This window comes from Coregonus lavaretus, assembly GCF_964263955.1.
Source record: "Coregonus lavaretus genome assembly, chromosome: 24".
NCBI classification, from domain to species: Eukaryota; Metazoa; Chordata; class Actinopteri; order Salmoniformes; family Salmonidae; genus Coregonus; species Coregonus lavaretus.
In genome coordinates, this window is record NC_140011.1 from 20627437 (window position 1) to 20647922 (window position 20486).

Below are 20486 nucleotides of genomic sequence, written 5' to 3' on the forward strand. Positions count from 1 at the left end.
AGGGAAAAACAGACTAAAACATTCTGCCTCAACATGGGGTTACGTTACGGGGAGCTATAGGGCTGTGTACTTTTTTGAATACCACTAAGGGTACGGTACCAGTTGTATAATATCACACAAACTCCAGTAGGCCTACTGTATAATATCACACAAACTCCAGTAGGCCTACTGTATAATATCACACAAACTCCAGTAGGCCTTCTGTATAATATCACACAAACTCCAGTAGGCCTACTGTATAATATCACACAAACTCCAGTAGGCCTACTGTATAATATCACACAAACTCCAGTAGGCCTACTGTATAATATCACACAAACTCCAGTAGGCCTACTGTATAATATCACAAATACTCGAAAGAACACACAATAGAAACTGTACTTATTTCTGGTACAACCATTATTAGGTCTCCACAGGACAACTGTAGTCCACTACAGTGTAGTTACATGGTAAACAAATACTTATTTGGTATGTATGAAATTCTATGTAGAAATGCACCAAGGTTTGAAACCGATCCTACCACCCACTTAAACTCTGGGGCCAGCACAGGTGAAAATACTGATTTGGCATTAAACTGACTGAGAGTCAGGGCTGAGCCCAAACTATAGGGCCAAATCAATCAATGCGCCCTTCTATCAATCAAAAGTATGAGCCACATTCAGAAAAGAGAGAAATACAATATCAGCAAATACAATATTAATGGAACTCTGGGCATGTAGCCAATCTGTATATCTTATATCACAAAAAAGGGCAGAGAGATAGAGGAATTACAAAGACAGAGAAATACTGAGGATGCTGCAGTGAGCGAACGAGAGAGAGAGAAAGAGAGCGAGATAGAGAGAGAGAGAAGAGCGGGAAAGAGAGAGAGAAAGCAGGTAAAGCTGAAAGAGAGGGGAGCATGAGAAAGAAGTGGAGAGGAGATTGTGGGGCTGGGGATGGAGGGTGGTGTGGAGGGAATGGGGGTCCTGGGTGAGTACTACTGTATTCAGGGCTGGCTCTAGATTTTTGGGGTCCTAGGCAAAATATATTTTTACAACATGGGGTGTAAAGAAAATGTTGCAGTTTCATAGCAGGTTTGCTGCAATTCTACACATTTGCTACTCTCACTCACATCTGAGTGAGAGTGACTAACAAAATCAATGGGGGCCCCCTAGAGGTCAGGGTAATTTGACTATGATAACTACAAGTATAGATAGCTAGCTAGACTACCTTACTAATCTAAAACATTTTAGCTGACATGGGCTAATTGAGTGATTGTCAGTGACTGACATGGGCTAATTGAGTGACTGTCAAAATGCTAATGCACAACCAAATGTCTAAATTGCACCTTGTACACTCTACTATTCTAACTCTCAACAGTAAGTTGAGCCACCGACTGAGTTCTTAAAATGCTTGGGGCTTATGTCATTTATGCCTGGAACCTGTCCTGACTTTACTGATGACTCAGCTTGCGGCAGCACCCCGCACCTACTGTCCCTTCATGCCTTCTGCTTTAAGAACTGTCAGCAAAATACACACATACAAAAGAGATACACAAACACACTTAAATTCATACACTCTCCTCAAATGTGTACAGCCAAAATACACTATATACTGCACCTAAACATGGACTCATACCAGCCTGTTCTCTCAGCAGATCCTCATACTATGCTCAAATGTATGGCAAGTCACTGTGCTATCCATTCCTTGAGTCAACAGTCTGGGGCAGTATAAAATGTGTATCTCCCCCACCCCCCTCAGGAGGAGGAGGAAGAGGAAGAGGAAGAGGAAGAGAATGAAGTGTGTGTCAGCAGGGAGGAAGCAGAGTGTTATTGACCAGTTATGGTTCCCTCTTCACACTGCAGCTGAAAGATAGGGAATTAGGGAATTAACATGTCAATATAAAAAAGACCATTCAACTTCTCTTCAAACCCCTCTGTGTCTCTTCCAGCTAAGGCGATCATGAAAATGTATTTGAATTAATATGACCTATTTTGTATAATAGATGCATGATCTATTATTATTATTATCAATGCATTATCATCCCAAAAACTCAAATAAATCTTCACAGACATTGTCACATGTATACACATTATCATTACAGCATCTGACACAGAACCACACAAGTATCTACAGGCACCAAACAGCAGCTTCCCAGCCATAATGTACAGTTGAAGTCGGAAGTTTACATACACCTTAGCCAAATACATTTAAACTCAGTTTTTCACATTTCCTGACATTTAATCCTAGTAAAAATTCCCTGTCTTAGGTCAGTTAGGATCACCACTTTATTTTAAGAATGTGAAATGTCAGAATAATAGTAGAGAGAATGATTTATTTCAGCTTTTATTTCTTTGATCACATTCCCAGTGGGTCAGAAGTTTACATACACTCAATTAGTATTTCGTAGCATTGCCTTTAAATTGTTTAACTTGGGTCAAACGTTTCGGGTAGCCTTCCACAAGCTTCCCACAATAAGTTGGGTGAATTTTGGCCCATTCCTCCTGACAAAGCTGGTGTAACTGAGTCAGGTTTGTAGGCCTCCTTGCTCGCAAACGCTTTTTCAGTTCTGTCCACACATTTTCTATAGGATTGAGGTCAGGGCTTTGTGATGGCCACTCCAATACCTTGACTTTCTTGTCCTTAAGCCATTTCGCCACAACCTTGGAAGTATGCTTGGGGTCATTGTCCATTTGGAAGACCCATTTGCGACCAAGCTTTAACTTCCTGACTGATGTCTTGAGATGTTGCTTCAATATATCCACATAATTTTCCTTCCTCATGATGCCATCTATTTTGTGAAGTGCACCAGTCCCTCCTGCAGCAAAGCACCCCAACAGCATGATGCTGCCACCCCCGTGCTTCACAGTTGGGATGGTGTTCTTTGGCTTGCAAGCTGCCCCTTTTTTCCTCCAAACATACCGATGGGCATTATGGCCAAACAGTTCTATTTTTGTTTCATCAGACCAAAAGGTGCAATCTTTGTCCCATTGTGCAGTTGCAAACCGTAGTCTGGCTTTTTAATGGCGGTTTTGGAGCAGTGGCTTCTTCCTTGCTGAGCGGCCTTTCAGGTTATGTCGATATAGGACTTGTTTTACTGTGGATATAGATACTTTTGTGCCTGTTTCCTCCAGCATCTTCACAAGGTCCTTTGCTGTTGTTCTGGGATTGATTTGCACTTTTCGCACCAAAGTACGTTCATCTCTAGGAGACAGAACGCATCTCCTTCCTGAGCGGTATGACGGCTGCGTGGTCCCATGGTGTTTATACTTGCGTACTATTGTTTGTACAGATGAACGTGGTACCTTCAGGCGTTTGGAAATTGCTCCCAAGGATGAATCAAACTTGTGGAGGTCTACAATAATTTTTTTGAGGTCTTGGCTGATTTCTTTATATTTTCCCATGATGTCAAGCAAAGAGGCACTGAGTTTGAAGGTAGGCCTTGAAATACATCCACAGGTACACCTCCAATTGACTCAAATGATGTCAATTAGCCTATCAGAAACTTCTAAAGCCATGACATCATTTTTTGGAATTTACCAAGCTGTTTAAAGGCACAGTCAACTTAGTGTATGTAAACTTCTGACCCACTGGAATTGTGATACAGTGAATTATAAGTTAAATAATCTGTCTGTAAACAATTGTTTGAAACATTGCTTCTGTCATGCACAAAGTAGATGTCCTAACCAACTTGCCAAAACTATAGTTTGTTAACAAGAGATTTGTGGAGTGGTTGAAAAACGAGTTTGAATGACTCCAACCTAAGTGTATGTAAGCTTCCGACTTCAACTGTATAAATAAACAAGCACTGTATATTTGGCCACATACCATGCAGCCGCGTGTTCAGTGTTTATCATTGCAGGTTTTCTGTGGTCATGGGTGTCGCTCTCCTATTGGCCAGCAGGGCAGGTGCTGTATGAGGAAAGCTGTGTATAATATCAATGCATAGGCTGCTGTAGAATCAGGACAGCCCATTCATTTTATTCCCCTACAGAGAGTACTACGAGACCTACATTCAAATTACTCCAAACTCAAGTCATCTCATAAGACTATTCATTTTTACTATCGGTGCAGGTACAGTGCAGATAATATACTTCACTAGCCAGAGGCTTTAGCTATCTAACTCTACTTTCCTGAACATTAACTTGTGAATATTAGTAGTCAAGGTTACTGTGTATGACAGAAACAGTGTAAAGAAACTAGAAACGTGTTAACCTCCTTTGTACCATCAAAAACACAATCATCTCTCCATCTGCAACCTTTCCCTTTCCCTCTATCTCTCCCTGTATATCCTTCCCTCCCCCTCTCTCTCCGTCTTTCCTTTCCTTTCTCCCTCTCTGTCCGTTGCAGTGCAAGCCTATCGATCCCACCTAGTCAGAGTTTGGTAATGCGCTTGCGTCAGAGCTCTCCCTCCTGCTATAAAAGCTGGAGCCACTGCAGCAGCATCAGTCTGGGTTCTTCAGCTGAGCCCTACAGACACATTCACACAGAGCCAGACAGAGCAGCCTGTCCTCACAGCACAGCACAGCCATGAGTACCCTCGGCTTTGACCCTTACTACTCATCCTCCTCCTATCGGCGCTGGTATGTGGAGGGAGCCCCCCGCGGAGTGGTGACCAGGGGGAGGTCACGATCGGCCTACTCCTCCCACGCCTCCCCCCTCTCCTCCTCCATGAGCTCCCGTCTGCAGTACTCCTCTCCTGGCCGGTCTCTGCATTCATCCATGGCCTCTTCCGTGGAGCTGGAGCTGAGCCAGGCGGCCCAGGTGAGCTCTGAGTTCCGCACGGTGAGGACCCAGGAGAGGGCCCAGCTGCAGAACCTCAATGACCGCTTCGCCGGTTTCATCGAGCGAGTACGGGAGCTGGAGCAGCAGAACCGTGCGCTGGAGGCTGATTTGGTGATGCTGAGGCAAAGGCACAGTGAACCATCCCGCCTGGCGGCCCTGTATGAGCAGGAGGTGCGGGCCCTGAGGGCCGCCGTGGAGGAGGCACGTGGGGAGCAGCAGGCCGCCCTGGGCCAGAGGGAGCATCTGGAGCAGACCCTGAGCGCCCTGCAGGCCCGCTACGAGGAGGAGGTGATGGCCCGTGAGGACGCAGAGGGCAGGCTGCTGGATGCACGGCGTGGGGCCGACCAGGCCGCCCTCGCCAGGGCTGAGCTGGAGAAGAGGGTGGAGACCCTGCTGGACGAGGTGGCCTTCCTCCAGAGGCTCCACGAGGGGGAGGTGGTGGAGCTCCAGGCCCAGGCCCAGCTGGGGGCCCAGGTAGCTGTGGAGATGGAGGCAGCCACGCCGGACCTGTCCGGTGCTCTGAGGGACATCCGGGCCCAGTACGAGAGGCTGGCGGCCAAGAACATGCAGTCTGCTGAGGAGTGGTTCCATGGGAAGGTGGGCTCCCTGACGGAGAGCGTGGCCCAGCACAGCGACGCAGTGAGGAGCTCCAGGGATGAGGCAGGGGAGTACCGCCGGCAGCTCAAGGCCCACCTGCTGGAGATCGATGCCTGCAGGGGCCTCAACAAGTCTCTGGAAAAACAGCTACACGACATGGAGGACAAGCAGAGCGCTGAGATCAGCAGCATGCAGGTCAGTGGTGGTACTGCAGACGAATTTCAACAGCAAATCTGGATTGATGCAAATACCTCAGAATGAATGCAATCTGAATGTGAATTTATTTCATAATTGCATGTTTAGAAACTGTTTACCAATAGGTAAATTACTATGTCAGAATACAAGACACCAATAATGTTTTATATTTTGTGCCAAGTGGAACTGATTTAGTAACGCACAATGGGAACAAATAAGATTCTATTGAATACATGTTTTATTTTTATGGCCACATTCAACCGTTTTAGGCATATTACCTGAACCTGTGTAGCCCACTGTAAAAAAAAAAAAAACTAACTTTATCCACTACATAACCTTTAAATGTCTCCCGTAGGACACTATTGGCCAGCTGGAGAATGAGCTGAGAGCCACCAAGCAGGAGATGGCTCGCTACCTGAAGGACTACCAGGACCTGCTGAATGTTAAGATGGCCTTGGACATTGAGATCGCTGCCTACAGGTAGGATGCTATGATGAGCACTAGCCAGAGCTTCAGCTTAAACAAATGTAATGTAATAATACCAATGACAGTCCAGGTCAAGGAAAGCCTTTTGTGCTTTTATTCTAAAACGTTATCTTTCCCATGATCCTTTACTTCTCCAGGAAGCTGCTGGAGGGGGAGGAGTCTCACTTCAGTGTGGGCGTGTTAGGGGGTATGTCCAGTGTCTATGGCCACACCTTGTCAGTCACACCCTCCTTCGGCCGCTCCATGTTCTCAATGCAGTCTAGCCTGAGCTCTGGCGCCCCCTACCTGATGACCTCGCGCTTACTCAGCTCCTCATTTGCCTCTGGAGATGACATAATCTCTGCCAGCCTGGCCCAGCGGGACTCTGCCAGCCCACCACAGGAGGAGGAAGAGGAAGCGGAAGAGAAGGAAGAGGAGGGACAGGAGGAGGAAGAAGAGGGTGGAGAAGAGAACGAGGAAGGTGGGGATGAGGGAGGCGAGGAGGAGAAGGAAGATGGAGAACAAGGTTAGCATTGGGATTTTCCCTCAAAAAATACTCTCTATTGTTGTTGTGTATTGCTTAGATGTTGACATTTTTACAAACCTGAATACTAACTAAATTATTCCCCTATTCACAATTATTTCTGTTTTTTGGTATAGGTGGTGATGAGGAAGAAGAGAAGGAAGAAACTGCAAAGGAGGATGGAGAGAAAGCGGAAGATAAGGACGAGGGTGGGGAGCAGGATGGAAAGGAAGGCAAGGAAGAGGAGGGGGGAGAGAAAGAGGGAGGAGATGATAAAGAAGGGTGTGATAAAGATGAAGAGGTGAAAGATGAGGATAAAAAAGATGCCGAAGCAGATACCAAAGAAGAGAAGGGTGAACCAGAGATATCCAAGAGTGAGGAGAAGAGAGAAACACCTGCCAAAGAGAAGAAAGACGAATCTGAAAAACCAAAGGCTAAAAAGTAAGTTTGTGGCCCAAGAACACACAAGCCAAAAGACAGACTAACAAAACCTCAGCTCGGCAAACAGCAGAAATACCCAACATTAACGACTCCAGTGTGCTTGTAACAAGGTGCTCAATACAATACGTATTTTAGTGCACTAATGCATCAAAATCAAGGTTAACTGCTTACAGTTATAAGTCAATAAAGTCAATAAAGGTCACACAATTCCTCAAGTGTGTGTGTAAGAGTGTGTGTGCTGTGCCTGTGCAAGTCTGTGAGAGTGTGGTTTTGGATGGTTGAATAAATACTATTGAAAGCCATGCAGAATGTATTAGATTGTTTTTGTCCTTATACTGAATAATAACTCAGTAAACAGTCTGTTAATCCTTTGGGTTTTATCATTTCCAAGTTAGATCTGTTGAAACGCAACAACAAAGATGAAATGTTGAATATATTATTGATAAATCTTGAAGGTGCTTAAAAATATGACCACATAGTTAACCACAATGTGAATACATATAAGGCCTGTTGTTCATCATACATGACAGCAGGTCCTTACTCAATTAATTAATTAAAACATTAACAGGTTATGTTTCATGATTTATAAACGGTTTATAAATGTTGAAAAAAACGATTTATTAAATGGGTTATAAGCCGCATGTAAGAAGACATTAGAATAACACAACCATTAGTCTCTCTGTCCACATTTGGACATTTTGCTGTAGGTCACACACACACACACACACACACACACACACACACACACACACACACACACACACACATATACATGTGCACACACACACACACACATACACACACACACACACACACACAGGTGTAAGTGTGTTGTACAGAATTAGATATCTCTGTGTGTTGCACTTCAGGTAACCTGTCCACACTGCTGATCATGAATGGCGAACACAGCTAGTTCTCTGGGTTTGGAGTTGTCCACGTTGACATTCGGGGCACGCAGGCACAATCACAACACACTGGCAGGGACCTGACCATTTTATGTACATTGTTCCCTCTTGAGGGAGCACTGACCTTGCAAGGTCCACATCAGAGGCTCTATCAGCTATGCAGCTCAGGTCCAGTGTGTCTGAGAAACAGATGCTGAGGAACGGGAGGAACTTCAGAGTGTGATGGCATTTTTATTGCCTAATTTCAGGGCTGAGAACGATCAAATCTGGGATCATCGTGTGTTTTTATTGCTATTAAGACATTGAAATACTGAGGAGCTGATTTTATGACTCTTCGCTATTTAGTTGCTTCCTTCAGCACTCTACGTGAGTGCTGAGCTAAAATCCTGAGAGGAAGAATATTAGCAATCAGCAGTCACCCAGGGACAGCACTAAAGCTGGACAGTAGGCTATTGGTACCCAACATGTCTGCTATTTAATATAATAATCACATTTTAAATTCTAAACAACCTAAATCGCTTCAAACAAGCAAAGCTGCATTGCAGAGGTGTGGATACACTGCCTTCAGGAAATATTCACACCCCTTGACTTTTTCCATATTTGTTTTGTTACAACCTGAATTTAAAATGAATTAAATTGAGATTGTGTGTCACTGGCCTACACACATTACCCCATAACGTCACAGTGGAATTATGTATTTAGACATGTCTTGAGTCAATAATTGTTCAACCCCTTTATTATGGCAAGCCTAAATAAGTTTAGGTGTAAAAATGCAGTTCAAGAAAGAGTTAAGAAAATATTTACCAAATAAACTAAAGCTAAAAATAATAGAAAGTAGCACAATAAAATAACAATAACGAGGCTATATACAGGGGGTACCAGTACCGAGTCAATGTGCGGGGGTATAAGTTAGTTGAGGTAATCTGTACATGTAGGTAGGGGTAAAGTGACAGCGGGTTGCAGGGGGGGGGGGGGGGGGGGGGGGGTTGGAAGTGTCATTGTAAATAGTCCGGCTGGCCATTTAATAGTTTGTTGGTGATGTGGACACCAATGAACTTGAAACTCTCGACCCGCTCCACTACAGGCCGTCGATGTGAATGGGGGCATGTTCGGCCCTCCTTTTCCTGTAGTCCACGATCAGCTCCTTTGTCTTGCTCACATTGAGGGAGAGGTTGTTTTCCTGGCATCAAACTGCCAGGTCTCTGACCTCCTGCTTGGCCACTCAGTCGTGGGTGAACAGGGAGTACAGGAGGGGACTAAGAATACACCCTTGAGGGGCCCTAGTGTTGAGGATCAGCGGATGTGTTGTTGCCTACCCTTACCACCTGGGGGCGGCCCGTCAGGAAGTCAAGGATCCAGTTGCAGAGGGAGGTGTTTAGTCCCAGGGTCCTTGCATTCTCACATAGGTGTTCCTTTTGTCCAGGTGGGAAAGGGCAGTGTGGAGTGCGATTGAGACTTTTAGCCCCTTTTCTCCCCAATTGGTAGTTTACAGTCTTGTCCCATCGCTGCAACTACCCTACGGACTCGGGAGAGGCGAAGGTCGAGAGCCATTCGTCCTCCGAAACACTGCACTGCTTCTTGACACACTGCTCGCTTAACCCAGAAGCCAGCTGCACCAATGTGTCAGAGGAAACACCGTCCAGCTGGCGACCGAAGTCAGCTTGCAGGTATCCGGCACGATGGGACAAGGAAATCCCGGCCTGCCAAACCCTCCCCTAACCCGGACGACACTGGGCCAATTGTGCGCCGCCTCATGGGTCTTCCGTTCACGGCCGGCTGTGACGCAGCCTGGGATCAAACCCGGGTCTGTAGTGACGCCTCAAGCACGATGCAGTGCCTTAGACCGCTGCGCCACTCGGGAGGCCCAAATTGGAAGTTCTTAATGTTTTGTACACTCAGTGTATGTGGCTTTCAAAGAAACCTCTTCAGGGATTTTCCCAGTGTGGCTGCGCCTGAGAAAGTCGCTGTCCACTTTTCTGTGGTGCTGAAATTCCGAACGAGTCGCTGTCTGCTTCAATGTTGCTGAATCTCCAAATGACCTATCACTCCATTGTTTAAGTTGTCATGTAAAATACTTTAAAATAGGTATAGTTTCAAATCATGTTTAACATTGGAGGTAATGTTGTTCTCAAATAATATAGCTAATGGCTGAAAGACTACTATATCATATACTGTACATCTCTGTCTAAATCTTTCATATTAGTCTCTCATGTCCACTGTTGTTTTACTATCTTAATTCATCTATCTGAATTGTATATTTGTCTCGAAATATATATATGTATTTTTTTTATCACTTATTATTATTTTATTTATGTGCAGTATGTGAAGCACTTTGCACTGCATTTGTCTTTGGTAAGAAATGTTCTATGCAAATAATGCTTGATTTTATTTGATAAATCAACTGCTAATCAAGTGCTATTTGCATGGGGTGCATTGTTCACATTATTGTTGGTTTCTTTGATGATATGCACATATTACCTACCGATTGTGGCTTTAAATATCAGTAGAGGATAGCCTGTGGATGTTTATGTGGTTTTGTATAATTCTAGGCTACAAATGAAAGTGAGGGATGCAATCCCATCCCCATAAAAGCAGATGAGGAAGTTGAATATTGTGTGCATATTGTGGTGAGAAAGCTACTGTAAATAAAATCACGAATTCAGCCGAGGCTGCCCCTCCTCCTTGCTCGGGCAGGTTTCGGCGTTCGTCGTCACCGGCTTACTAGCCACTACCGCTCCATTTATCATCACTCCATTTGTCTTGTCTTGTCTTGTCAATCACACACACCTGGTACTCATTCCCTCATTAATCTGTGTATAAGTGTTCCCTCTGCCCCCTTGTCCTTTGTGAGTGATTGTTCGTTGTGAGAGTGAGTAGCTCGATTTAGCTACTCTTTACTTGTATGCAGCCAAGGTTGATTTCCCCTTGTGCTAGTTTCGTTCTGTCACTATATGTGCTATATTATTGTACACTGAATAAACTCTTGATTTCTGTGTTTTACCTCCTGCGCCTGACTCCGTCATTCACACGTCATCACAGAATCACTCACCCAATATGGGAGAAGAGCGCACACCTGGAATCGTGGCAAGGATCTAGGAGCATTCCACGATGCTGGCCAGCTTGGGGAAAGCGATGGATCGGGTTCTTCAGGTTGTCCAACACCTGGAGAGAAGAGGAACCGATCTGTCGAGACCAGCTGGCCAACCGGATCCAGCCACCTACATCACAGCACCCGGAGGGATCCAGATATCCCGACATCGGGCGTTCGATGGGACGCCGGCTCTATGTCAGGGATTCCTTCTCCAACTAGAGCTGTACTGCTCCAGTGTCAGGCCGGCGCCATCAGATCGAGAGCAGGTGTCCGTCCTCATTTCCTGCCTCTCGGAGAAAGCCCTGGAGTGGGCCAACGCGGTTTGGAGAGAAGGTGGAGCCGCGTTGGAGGACTACAGGGAGTTTGCCCGCCTATTTCGGGCGGTGTTCGATCACCCGCCCGAGGGTCGAGAGGCGGGTGAGCAGCTGGTCCACTTGAGGCAGGGGACGAGGACAGTACAGGAGTTGGCACAGGGTCCGGGTGGAACGAGCGGGCCCTGATCAACCAGTTCTGGTGCCATCTACGGGAGGACGTCCGATGGGAGCTAGCCTGCAGTGACACCAGTTTGTCTTTTACCGAACTGGTGGACATGGCCATTCGTCTGGATAACCTGCTGGCAACCAGAGGACATCCTGGAGGAAGTCTGCCCGTTCCCACCCCGACCGACGCGGATCCAGAGCTCATGGAGCTGGGTGGTACCATGCACCGAGAGAGCGGAGGACGGCAGCGCCAGTTCCACTCGGATGGCACGAAGGGACATTCCACCACACATTGTCGTCAGCGCTCTTTTGGGTCAGGAGGCGGCCGGCAGGGCACTCTCGCATCACCCCAGGTATTGAGCACCCACTCTTGTTCAGAGCCCTCTGCTGAGCACTGTACTATACCCATATACTTCTCTGATCACATGAGAGTTCCCCAGTGTAAGGCGCTAGTCGATTCAGGCGCAGCTGGGAACTTTATTTACAAAACTTTCGCACGCCGCCAGGGCATTTCATTAGTTCCCCTATCCATTCCACGCCCCATCAGAGCACTTGATAGTCAACCATTAGGGTCCGGGTTGATAAAGGAAGTCACGGTACCAGTCACCATGATCACACAGGAGACGCATTGTGAGCAGGTCACTTTTTCCATCATTGAGTCTCCTGCTTTCCCTGTGGTGTTAGGTATTCCATTGCTAGCACTCCACAACCCCACTTTCTCATGGCCGCAGAGGGTTCTCACGGAGTGGTCACGAGAGTGTCAGGGTAGGTGTATGGGTGGTGCAACCACGGTGGAAAGTCCAGACGGTGCCTCCACCGTGCTCAATAAACCTTGGGTAGACGCTGTACCTCCCAGGAGTCATGTGTATCCCCTGTCACAGGCGGAGACGGAGGCTATGGAGACATACATCACCGAGTCCCTGCGCCAGGGGTACATACGTCCCTCCACTTCACCCGCCTCCTCAAGTTTCTTTTTTGTGAAGAAGAAAGACGGCGGTCTGCGCCCGTGCATTGACCATCGACCACTGAACAAGGAGACGATTAGATTTAGTTATCCTCTCCCCCTCATTCCGTCAGTGGTTGAGTCATTGCATGGAGCGCGCTTCTTCACTAAATTAGATCTCAGGAGTGTGTACAACCAGATGCGTATCCGAGAGGGAGATGAGTGGAAGACAGCATTCAGCACAACCACAGGGCATTATGAATACCTGGTGATGCCCTATGGTTTGATGAATGCTCCCTCAGTCTTCCAGTCCTTTGTGAATGAGGTGTTTCGGGACATGCTTGGTCGCGGTGTAGTGGTCTACATCGACGACATCTTGGTGTATTCCTCTACGCGCGCCGAGCATGTGTCCCTGGTTCGCAAAGTACTGGCCCGACTGTTCGAAAATGACCTTTATGCTAAGGCAGAAAAGTGTACATTTTTCCAGCAGTCCGTCTCCTTCCTCGGATACCGCATTTCTACCACAGGTGTGGAGATGGAGGGCGACCGCATTGCAGCCGTGCGTAATTGGCCGACTCCAACCACGGTAAAGGAGGTGCAGCGCTTCCTTGGCTAAGCCAACTATTATCTGAGGTTTATCCGGGGCTTTGGCAAGGTCGCAGCTCCCATTACATCTCTGTTGAAGGGTGGGCCGCTGGTCTGCTGAGGCTGACAGGGCCTTCAGTAACCTGAGGGAACTGTTCACCTCGGCCCCGGTACTGGCCCACCCCAATCCATCATCACTACCGTTCGTAGTGGAGGTGGATGCGACCGAGGTTGGGATGGGAGCAGTCCTGTCTCAACGCTCGGGCACGCCAACCAAACTCCGCCCCTGTGCGTTCTTCTCAAAGAAGCTCAGCCCGGCGGAGCAGAACTACGGCGTTGGTGATCGGGAGCTGTTGGCTGTGGTCCGAGCTCTGACAGTGTGGAGACATTGGCTTGAGGGGGCGAAACACCCATTCCTCGTCTGGACGGACCACCGTAACCTGGAGTACGTCCGGGCAGCGAGGAGGCTGAACCCTCGCCAGGCCAGGTGGGCCCTATTCTTCACCCGGTTTGATTTCACACTGTCATACATTCCGGGTACGAAGAACGTGAAGGCAGACGCACTGTCCCGGCTGTATGATACAGAGGAGAGGCCCAGAGACAATACCCCTATATGCCAGACTCCTGCATTGTGGCGCCGGTAGTATGGGCGATGGACGCGGATATAGTGCAGGCATTACGCACAGATCCATCTCCACTGCAGTGTCCTGCTGGGCTGCAGTACATGCCTGCGCTTATCCGTGATCATCTGATCTACTGGGCACACACGTCACCCTCCTCTGGTCACCCAGATATCGGCCGTACAGTGCGCTGCTTGACCAAAAAGTACTGGTGGCCTACCTTGGCTAAGGACGTGAGGGTGTATGTTTCCTCCTGCTCAGTGTGCGCCCAGAGTAAGGCACCTAGGCACCTCCCATCGGGTAAGTTAAAACTTTTACCAGTTCCACAACGACCATGGTCTCATTTGAGTGTTGATTTTTTAACTGATCTGCCTCTCTCTCAAGGGAACACCACCATCCTGGTCGTTGTGGACCGCTTTTCGAAGGCCGCCTTCCTCTGCCCAGTCTCCCCACGGCTCTGCAAACTGCGGAGGCCCTGTTTACACACGTCTTCCGGCACTACGGGGTACCAGAGGATATAGTGTCTGACCGAGATCCCCAGTTCACGTCAAAAGTCTGGAAGGCGTTCATGGAACGTCTGGGGTACTGTCAAGAATTCAGCTAAGGCTGCCCCTCCTCCTTGCTCGGGCAGGTTTTGGCGTTCGTCGTCACCGGCTTACTAGCCACTACTGCTCCATTTATCATCACTCCATTTGTCTTGTCTTGTCTTGTCAATCACACACACCTGGTACTCATGCCCTCATTAGTCTGTGTATAAGTGTTCCCTCTTCCCCCTTGTCCTTTGTGAGTGATTGTTCGTTGTGAGAGTGAGTAGCTCGATTTAGCTACTCTTTACTTGTATGCAGCCAAGGTTGATTTCCCCTTGTGCTAGTTTCGTTCTGTCACTATATGTGCTATATTATTGTACACTGAATAAACTCTTGATTTCTGTGTTTTACCTCCTGCGCCTGACTCCGTCATCCACACCTCATCACAAGGACAGGACAATTGCATAAAGCAGGGGTGTCAGTGTTTGGGGGTTCTTGTTTTTTCCTTTAAATGAAGACCTAGACAACCAGGTGAGGGGAATTCCTTACTAATTAGTGACCTTAATTCATCAATCAAGTACAAGGGTGGAGTGAAAACCTGCAGACACTCTGCCCTCCATGGAATGAGTTTGACACGTGGCATAAAGGAACAAGAGACCATATTTGTATTTCAGTATGACATTTATTGAGCAAATGCTGCTGGGAAATCATTCATTATGAGTAAAGACATGGGATTGCAAACTGTAGCACCTCATTTATGTTCGGTATTTAAATTCAAGTCCATCCTATGCATACAATAATGTATGTGTGCGCATTTACAGATTTATTTTCAATTGCACTCGTTGGGTAAACATAATAGACACTGATACAAAGCATGTTTAAGGCTAGGAGTTTCTTCAAGGTTATTTATGCTTTAGTTGCTTCGGGTACTGTATGTTTATGATCATGAGTTCATTGCACCATCATCATTCTCTTTCTTCACTGTATTGTATTGTAGTCGATTGTATTTTTTGGCTCAGTTGGTATCTTCACATAATAGGTAAGGCTACTCCTTTGTCTCTAAAGTGCCCCCCCCCCCAAAAAAAACTCATTTGAATGAAGATACATTTCTATCACTCTCCCATCCATCCATACATACAGGTTAGAGAGGGGACTCCCTCCCTGAGCTAGCATGCAGACGCCCCCACCCGTGAGCCCTCCTGTGAACTGCCGAAAGAAAGAAAATTAATAATCTGTTCCTTTCCCAAGTTTTCCTGACCGCATCTGCAGAAAAGCTCATTTATCGCTTTCACTCAACATGCATTTTTTAAATTTGAGCTTTGTTACATCATATGGCTTCTCTCTTTGCTTTTATGTATGTTTGAGAGTGGTTATCTTTATTACATCGCTCTAGCTGTATGATTGCTTGTCGTCATGTCCTCCTCACTGTTCCTCCAGGGTGGATTGGTTGGAGAGTGGTCACTCGGTTTCGGTCACCACCTTGACAGACTGGGAAGAATGTTTCTCCATCTTCTTGCTGGACATCATCTTCTCCTGCATCACATCCTCAGACTCCTTCACAGTCTCGGTGACAGTGACTGATTTAGTGACATGCTTGGCTCCGTCCTCTCCAGTGGTGATGGTCTCCACCGTTTTGGTGATGACCACCTTCTGGTTGGGGTCATCTTTCTGGTTGGGGTCATCTTTGGTGGGGCTCTCGTCCACTCCATTTGAGATCACATCCGTCTCCTCTTTCTTCCCATCGTCCTTTTTGTCCTCTGGGGCACTCTTCTCCACATCTCCGCTCATAGCTGCATCTTTCTTTTCTACCTTCTCTTCCTCTGAATCACTCTTTTTGTCTACTTTCTCTTCTGCAGCCTTGGGGGCCTCTGACTTTGGAGCTTCTGGTTTGGGAGCATCATCCTTAGGGGACTCTGCTTTGGGGGATTCAGATTTGGGGGACCCTGCAGGTTTGGGGGATTCAGATTTGGGGGACCCTGCAGGTTTGGGGGATTCAGATTTGGGGGAACCAGCAGGTTTGGGTGATTCAAATGTGGGGGAACCAGCAGGCTTGGGGGATTCAGATTTGGGGGATCCAGCAGGTTTGGGAGTTTCAGATTTGGGGGAGCCGGGTTTTGGGGATTCAGATTTAGGGGAACCAGCTTTCGGGGATTCATGTTTGGGGGATCCAGCTTTTGGTGACTCAGACTTAGGGGACCCAGCCTTTGGGGATTCAGCTTTCAGGGAGTCTGGCTTGGAGACCTTTGGGGCCTCAGATTTCTGGACCTCAGCTTTTGGGGCCTCACTCTTGGGGGCATCTGTTTTGGGAGCCTCTGTCTTGGCTACAGCTGCCTCATCTGTTTTGTCCTCTTTCTCATCCTTGCCTTTCTTCTCATCTTTCTCATCCTTATCATCTCCATCTTTGGATCCTTTGTCACTACCTGCAACTTCATCTTTATCACCACCCTCCTCTTCTCCCTCTCCCTCTGCTGTCTCCTCTTCTCCTCCGCTTCCCTCCTTCTCTCCAGCCTTCTCTTTGTCAGGAGAGGCCTTTGATTCTGGGGCTGTCTCCTCTACTTCCTCCTCTCCCTCTTCCGCTCCTTCTCCCTCAACACCACCTTCTGCATCATCTCCCTTCTCACCCTCATCCTTTCCTACTTTCTCACCCTCTTCTTCTTTCTCTCCTTCCTCAGCACCCTCTCCTCCATCTTCATCTTCATCGCCATCCTTTTTGTCCTCCTCTTCCTCCTCAGCAGGGGCGCTGGAGCTCACTTGGGCTTCAGTGGAGGCCACAACCTCTTCTGAGTCACCCTCTACCTCTTCTCCATGTCCCTCTGCTTCTTCTCCTTCCTCTTCTCCCTTATCCTCTCCTTCCTCCTCTCTGTCATCTGCTGCCTCTGCCTCTGCCTCCAGTGCGGCAGACAGCTCCTGGGCAATCTCTGCCAGGGCCACGTCAATCTCAGACTTCTCATCCTCAACCCTGATCTCCTCAATGATCTCCTCTACAAACTTGTGCTGGACCTTCAGTTTGGGAGGCCCAGACTTGGACTTCTTAGAGGAGGTTACAGCTTGGCGGTAAGGGAAAGTGCTAAAGTGGGTCTCTTCGCCTTCTAGGAGTTTCCTGCAAGAACAGTAGAAAATGAGATATAGTATAGTGTAGGCCTAATATAAAAGTTAGGGTCTATATATAGTGAACAAAAATATAAACACAACATTAAACAATTTCAAAGATTTTACTGAGTAACAGTTCATATAAGGAAATCAGTCAATTGAAATAAATAAATTAGGTCCTGATCTATGGATTTCACTTGACTGGGCAAGGGTGCAACCAACGGTGGGCCTGGGAGCGTAAAGACCCACCCGCTTGGCAGCCAGGCCTACCCACTAGGGCGCCAGGCCCAGCCAATCAGTATGTGTTTTTCCCCACAAAAGGGCTTCATTACAGACAGAAATACTCCTCAGCACCACAATAATGAACAGGGATGTAAACAAATGTATCTACAACATTTTAGAGAAATAAGCTTTTTGTGCATATGGACAATTTCTGGGAATTTTTATTTCAGCTATGAAACATGGGACCAACACATGTTGCATTTATATTTTTGTTAAGTGTAGAAATTAGATGTTTATTTTTTATTACACATGATGAAATACAATTGTTTTGTTCCTTAATGAGTACAAATCTTTTTTCGAGGTGTTTTTTAATTGTATTTTTATTTTTTTATCAATGATAGGCCTAATTAGCACACTGTCGTTGCACTGTACCTGTATGCAGCAATCTCGATGTCAAGGGCCATCTTGACATTGAGCAGGTCCTGGTACTCGCGCAGATGACGCGCCATCTCCCACTTCGTGCCCTTGAGCTCATTATCCAGCTGGTGGATGGTCTCCTGCAGAAACCAAGACCAAGAGACATGAGCTGGTTAGGAGCTGTTATTACCTAGGCCTATGTGGTACTCTGAAATAATACTTGGTTATCTATTTTTGGTGCAGGGAGGACAGGTCTCCAAAAGGACCCAACCCTCTTAAAGTAATACTAAACTATAAAAAAAATACAATTTTGTATTTTGTTCCTGGTAATTAGGCTATATCACAAGGACATTTAAACGTGTGTACATTTACAACACATTAACGCACTTTAAGATTGCATTACAATATCGTTGCTATAACAATTGAAAGTGTGAAGTCATCCTGTCTCCTTGTAAAAGGGAAAATAAATGGATATGTTGGAGACCGTTCTGCGCCAATGGTTAGGCTATTATTGTTCTGTGAAATAATTTATTCTGACGCAGTGTATACTGTTTCGAGGGCAGCCTCTTCACACTTGTTCAATAGTCCTCCTCGAAATCTGTTTGGGGTGAGGCAAGGACACAGCCAATGAACGCATCGACCCGCGTCTCTGACTCGGCAAAAAAAAAACGTTTGCTGCATTGTGTCTTCCCTTAAATAATCCTGACTTGCACCAATTGTCGCAGTTTATAAGAAGCCTAAAGCTTCAACAAGGACGGGAGATGTAAAAGCTGTGCCCATACCAGAAGATGTCAGCATTGTGCCATTTATCTAAAGCAAATACGCAGACAACACCATTGCGCAGAGTTTATAGCCCAGATAAAACACATATATCAATATTAACACAATAAAACCATTCAGTTAGTGTAAAATCAAGACAAATATAATATGTGTATGTTTCTTTCTCAAAGTAGGGAACTCTACTTATAGGTAGACCTACATTTACAATAAGAATAAAAACCTCAAAGGTATGGTGATAATATCCTCACACGACTCTGTCACAATTTGATAGCCTATATGATAAACGAAAAACATCTGATTATATTATTTAGCCAACTCTCTCCACTACATTGCTTCTCTATTTACACAAAGAATACAACTTTACAGACCACAGGTTTCTGTATGAAAACAATGCCAACAGCGGGTCTCATCATACCTGCAGGCTGGACAGGTCATTGTTGTGTCTGTCCTCGATGTCATTCAGCTGCCTCTCCAGTGACTCCCTGGTTCCACGGACGGACTCTAACTCCACGGTCTTGGACTGGAGCTGGCGGCGGTAGTCGGAAATCTCATCACGGGCGGACTTGATTGCATCTTTGTTTTGTTCTGCAGCATCAGTGAGCTTGGAATAGCGGCACATGAACCAGTTCTCCACCTGCTGCAGGTTCTGGTTGGAGTGGCCCTCGAGCTGGGTGCGGATCTCCCGGAGCGCCTTGGTGATGTCCGTCTTCTGGAAGTCTTTCCTCTCCATGGTCACCTGCGACGCCTGCACCTGGGAAAACAGCTCGCTCACCTCTTCCTCATGGTTGTTACGGATAAAGGCAATCTCATCCTGCAGTGACTGGACTTTCTTCTCCAACTCCGACTTCACTAACTCCGAGTCATTCATATCTTTTTTGAGCGCCCGGATGATGCCTTCCGTCTCATCCCTGATGCGAGCTTCCTCATCGAAGCGGTCCCTAATTCTCTGGATGTCCTCCTCGATGTGGTCCGTGTCGAGCTGGATCTGCGACTTATCGTGGTGGATCTGCTCCAGCATGGAGCGCAGCTCCTGGAGCTCCTGGTCATATAAATCGCCTAACTGGGACTGTGACACCTGCTTCTGCCGCAGCGCCTGGATCTCCTCCTCGATCTGGCTGTTCTGCTGCTCCAGATAGTGCACCTTGTCGATGTAACCGGCGAAACGGTCGTTGAGCCCCTGGAGCTGCTCTTTCTCGTTGGAGCGCTTGTAGTCTCCGTTCGTTTGACTGAAATCAACGCTGTCGGCGGAGCTGAGGAGTGTGGAGCTGTACGCTCTGGCTACCGGCAAATTGACGCTCCTCTTGTAGGGCTTGTTAGGGCTTGACCGGGACCAGGACTGAGAACGGAACCCGCTGGAGGGGGTTCCGGAGGAGCGGCCGTAGCTGGTCCTACTATCCATGCTTCTCCTGAATGGACTCCCTACCGTGTCCACCGGGTGGTAACTCATCCGGCCAGACCAGGGGGTGCGTGTGCAGATGGAAGGGAAGGTGTGCGAGGTGGAGGAGTCGGGTGAGTGTGTGTGTGTGTGTGTGTGCAGGTGCGGGGTGGATGGCGCTCACAGCATTCTTAGCCTCACCGGCTGTCCTTTATATACGAAAGGCGCAATCGCTAAAAAGGCCAGTAGGAACTGTTTTTACTGGCTCATTGATCGAACCGAGGGGGAGGGCCATGTCTCAACCAACCCCTCCGAATTTGTTAGAGGTTCGGGGTGCCACTCAAGAAACACCACGTGGTGTGTGAGGGTTTGTGGGTGGCGGTTTGAAAAGCAGAGGAATAATCACACATAGGGGAAAAAAGGAAAAGGGCGATTATCATTAGGATGTTTCCAGAACTGAAATCATT

The 20486-nt window shown here is 47.1% G+C and overlaps 2 protein-coding genes across 2 annotated transcripts; one reads left to right on the plus strand and one right to left on the minus strand.

The window, feature by feature from the left end:
* Positions 1-4509: 4509 nt before the first annotated feature.
* Positions 4510-6989, plus strand: LOC311099517 (neurofilament light polypeptide-like; the record flags this gene model as incomplete). The annotated part of the gene is made up of 4 exons (XM_084140219.1): positions 4510-5556; positions 5912-6036; positions 6180-6547; positions 6682-6989. The coding sequence occupies 4 exons, from the start codon at positions 4510-4512 to the stop codon at positions 6987-6989; spliced, it is 1848 nt and encodes a 615-aa protein (XP_083996345.1).
* A 7817-nt stretch (positions 6990-14806) lies between these two features.
* nefma (neurofilament medium chain a) lies at positions 14807-20091 on the minus strand (the record flags this gene model as incomplete). The annotated part of the gene is made up of 3 exons (XM_084140839.1): positions 14807-17235; positions 17880-18004; positions 19060-20091. 3 exons carry the CDS (start codon positions 20089-20091, stop codon positions 15594-15596), a joined length of 2799 nt encoding a protein of 932 aa, XP_083996965.1. The 3' UTR covers positions 14807-15593.
* Positions 20092-20486: the final 395 nt, after the last annotated feature.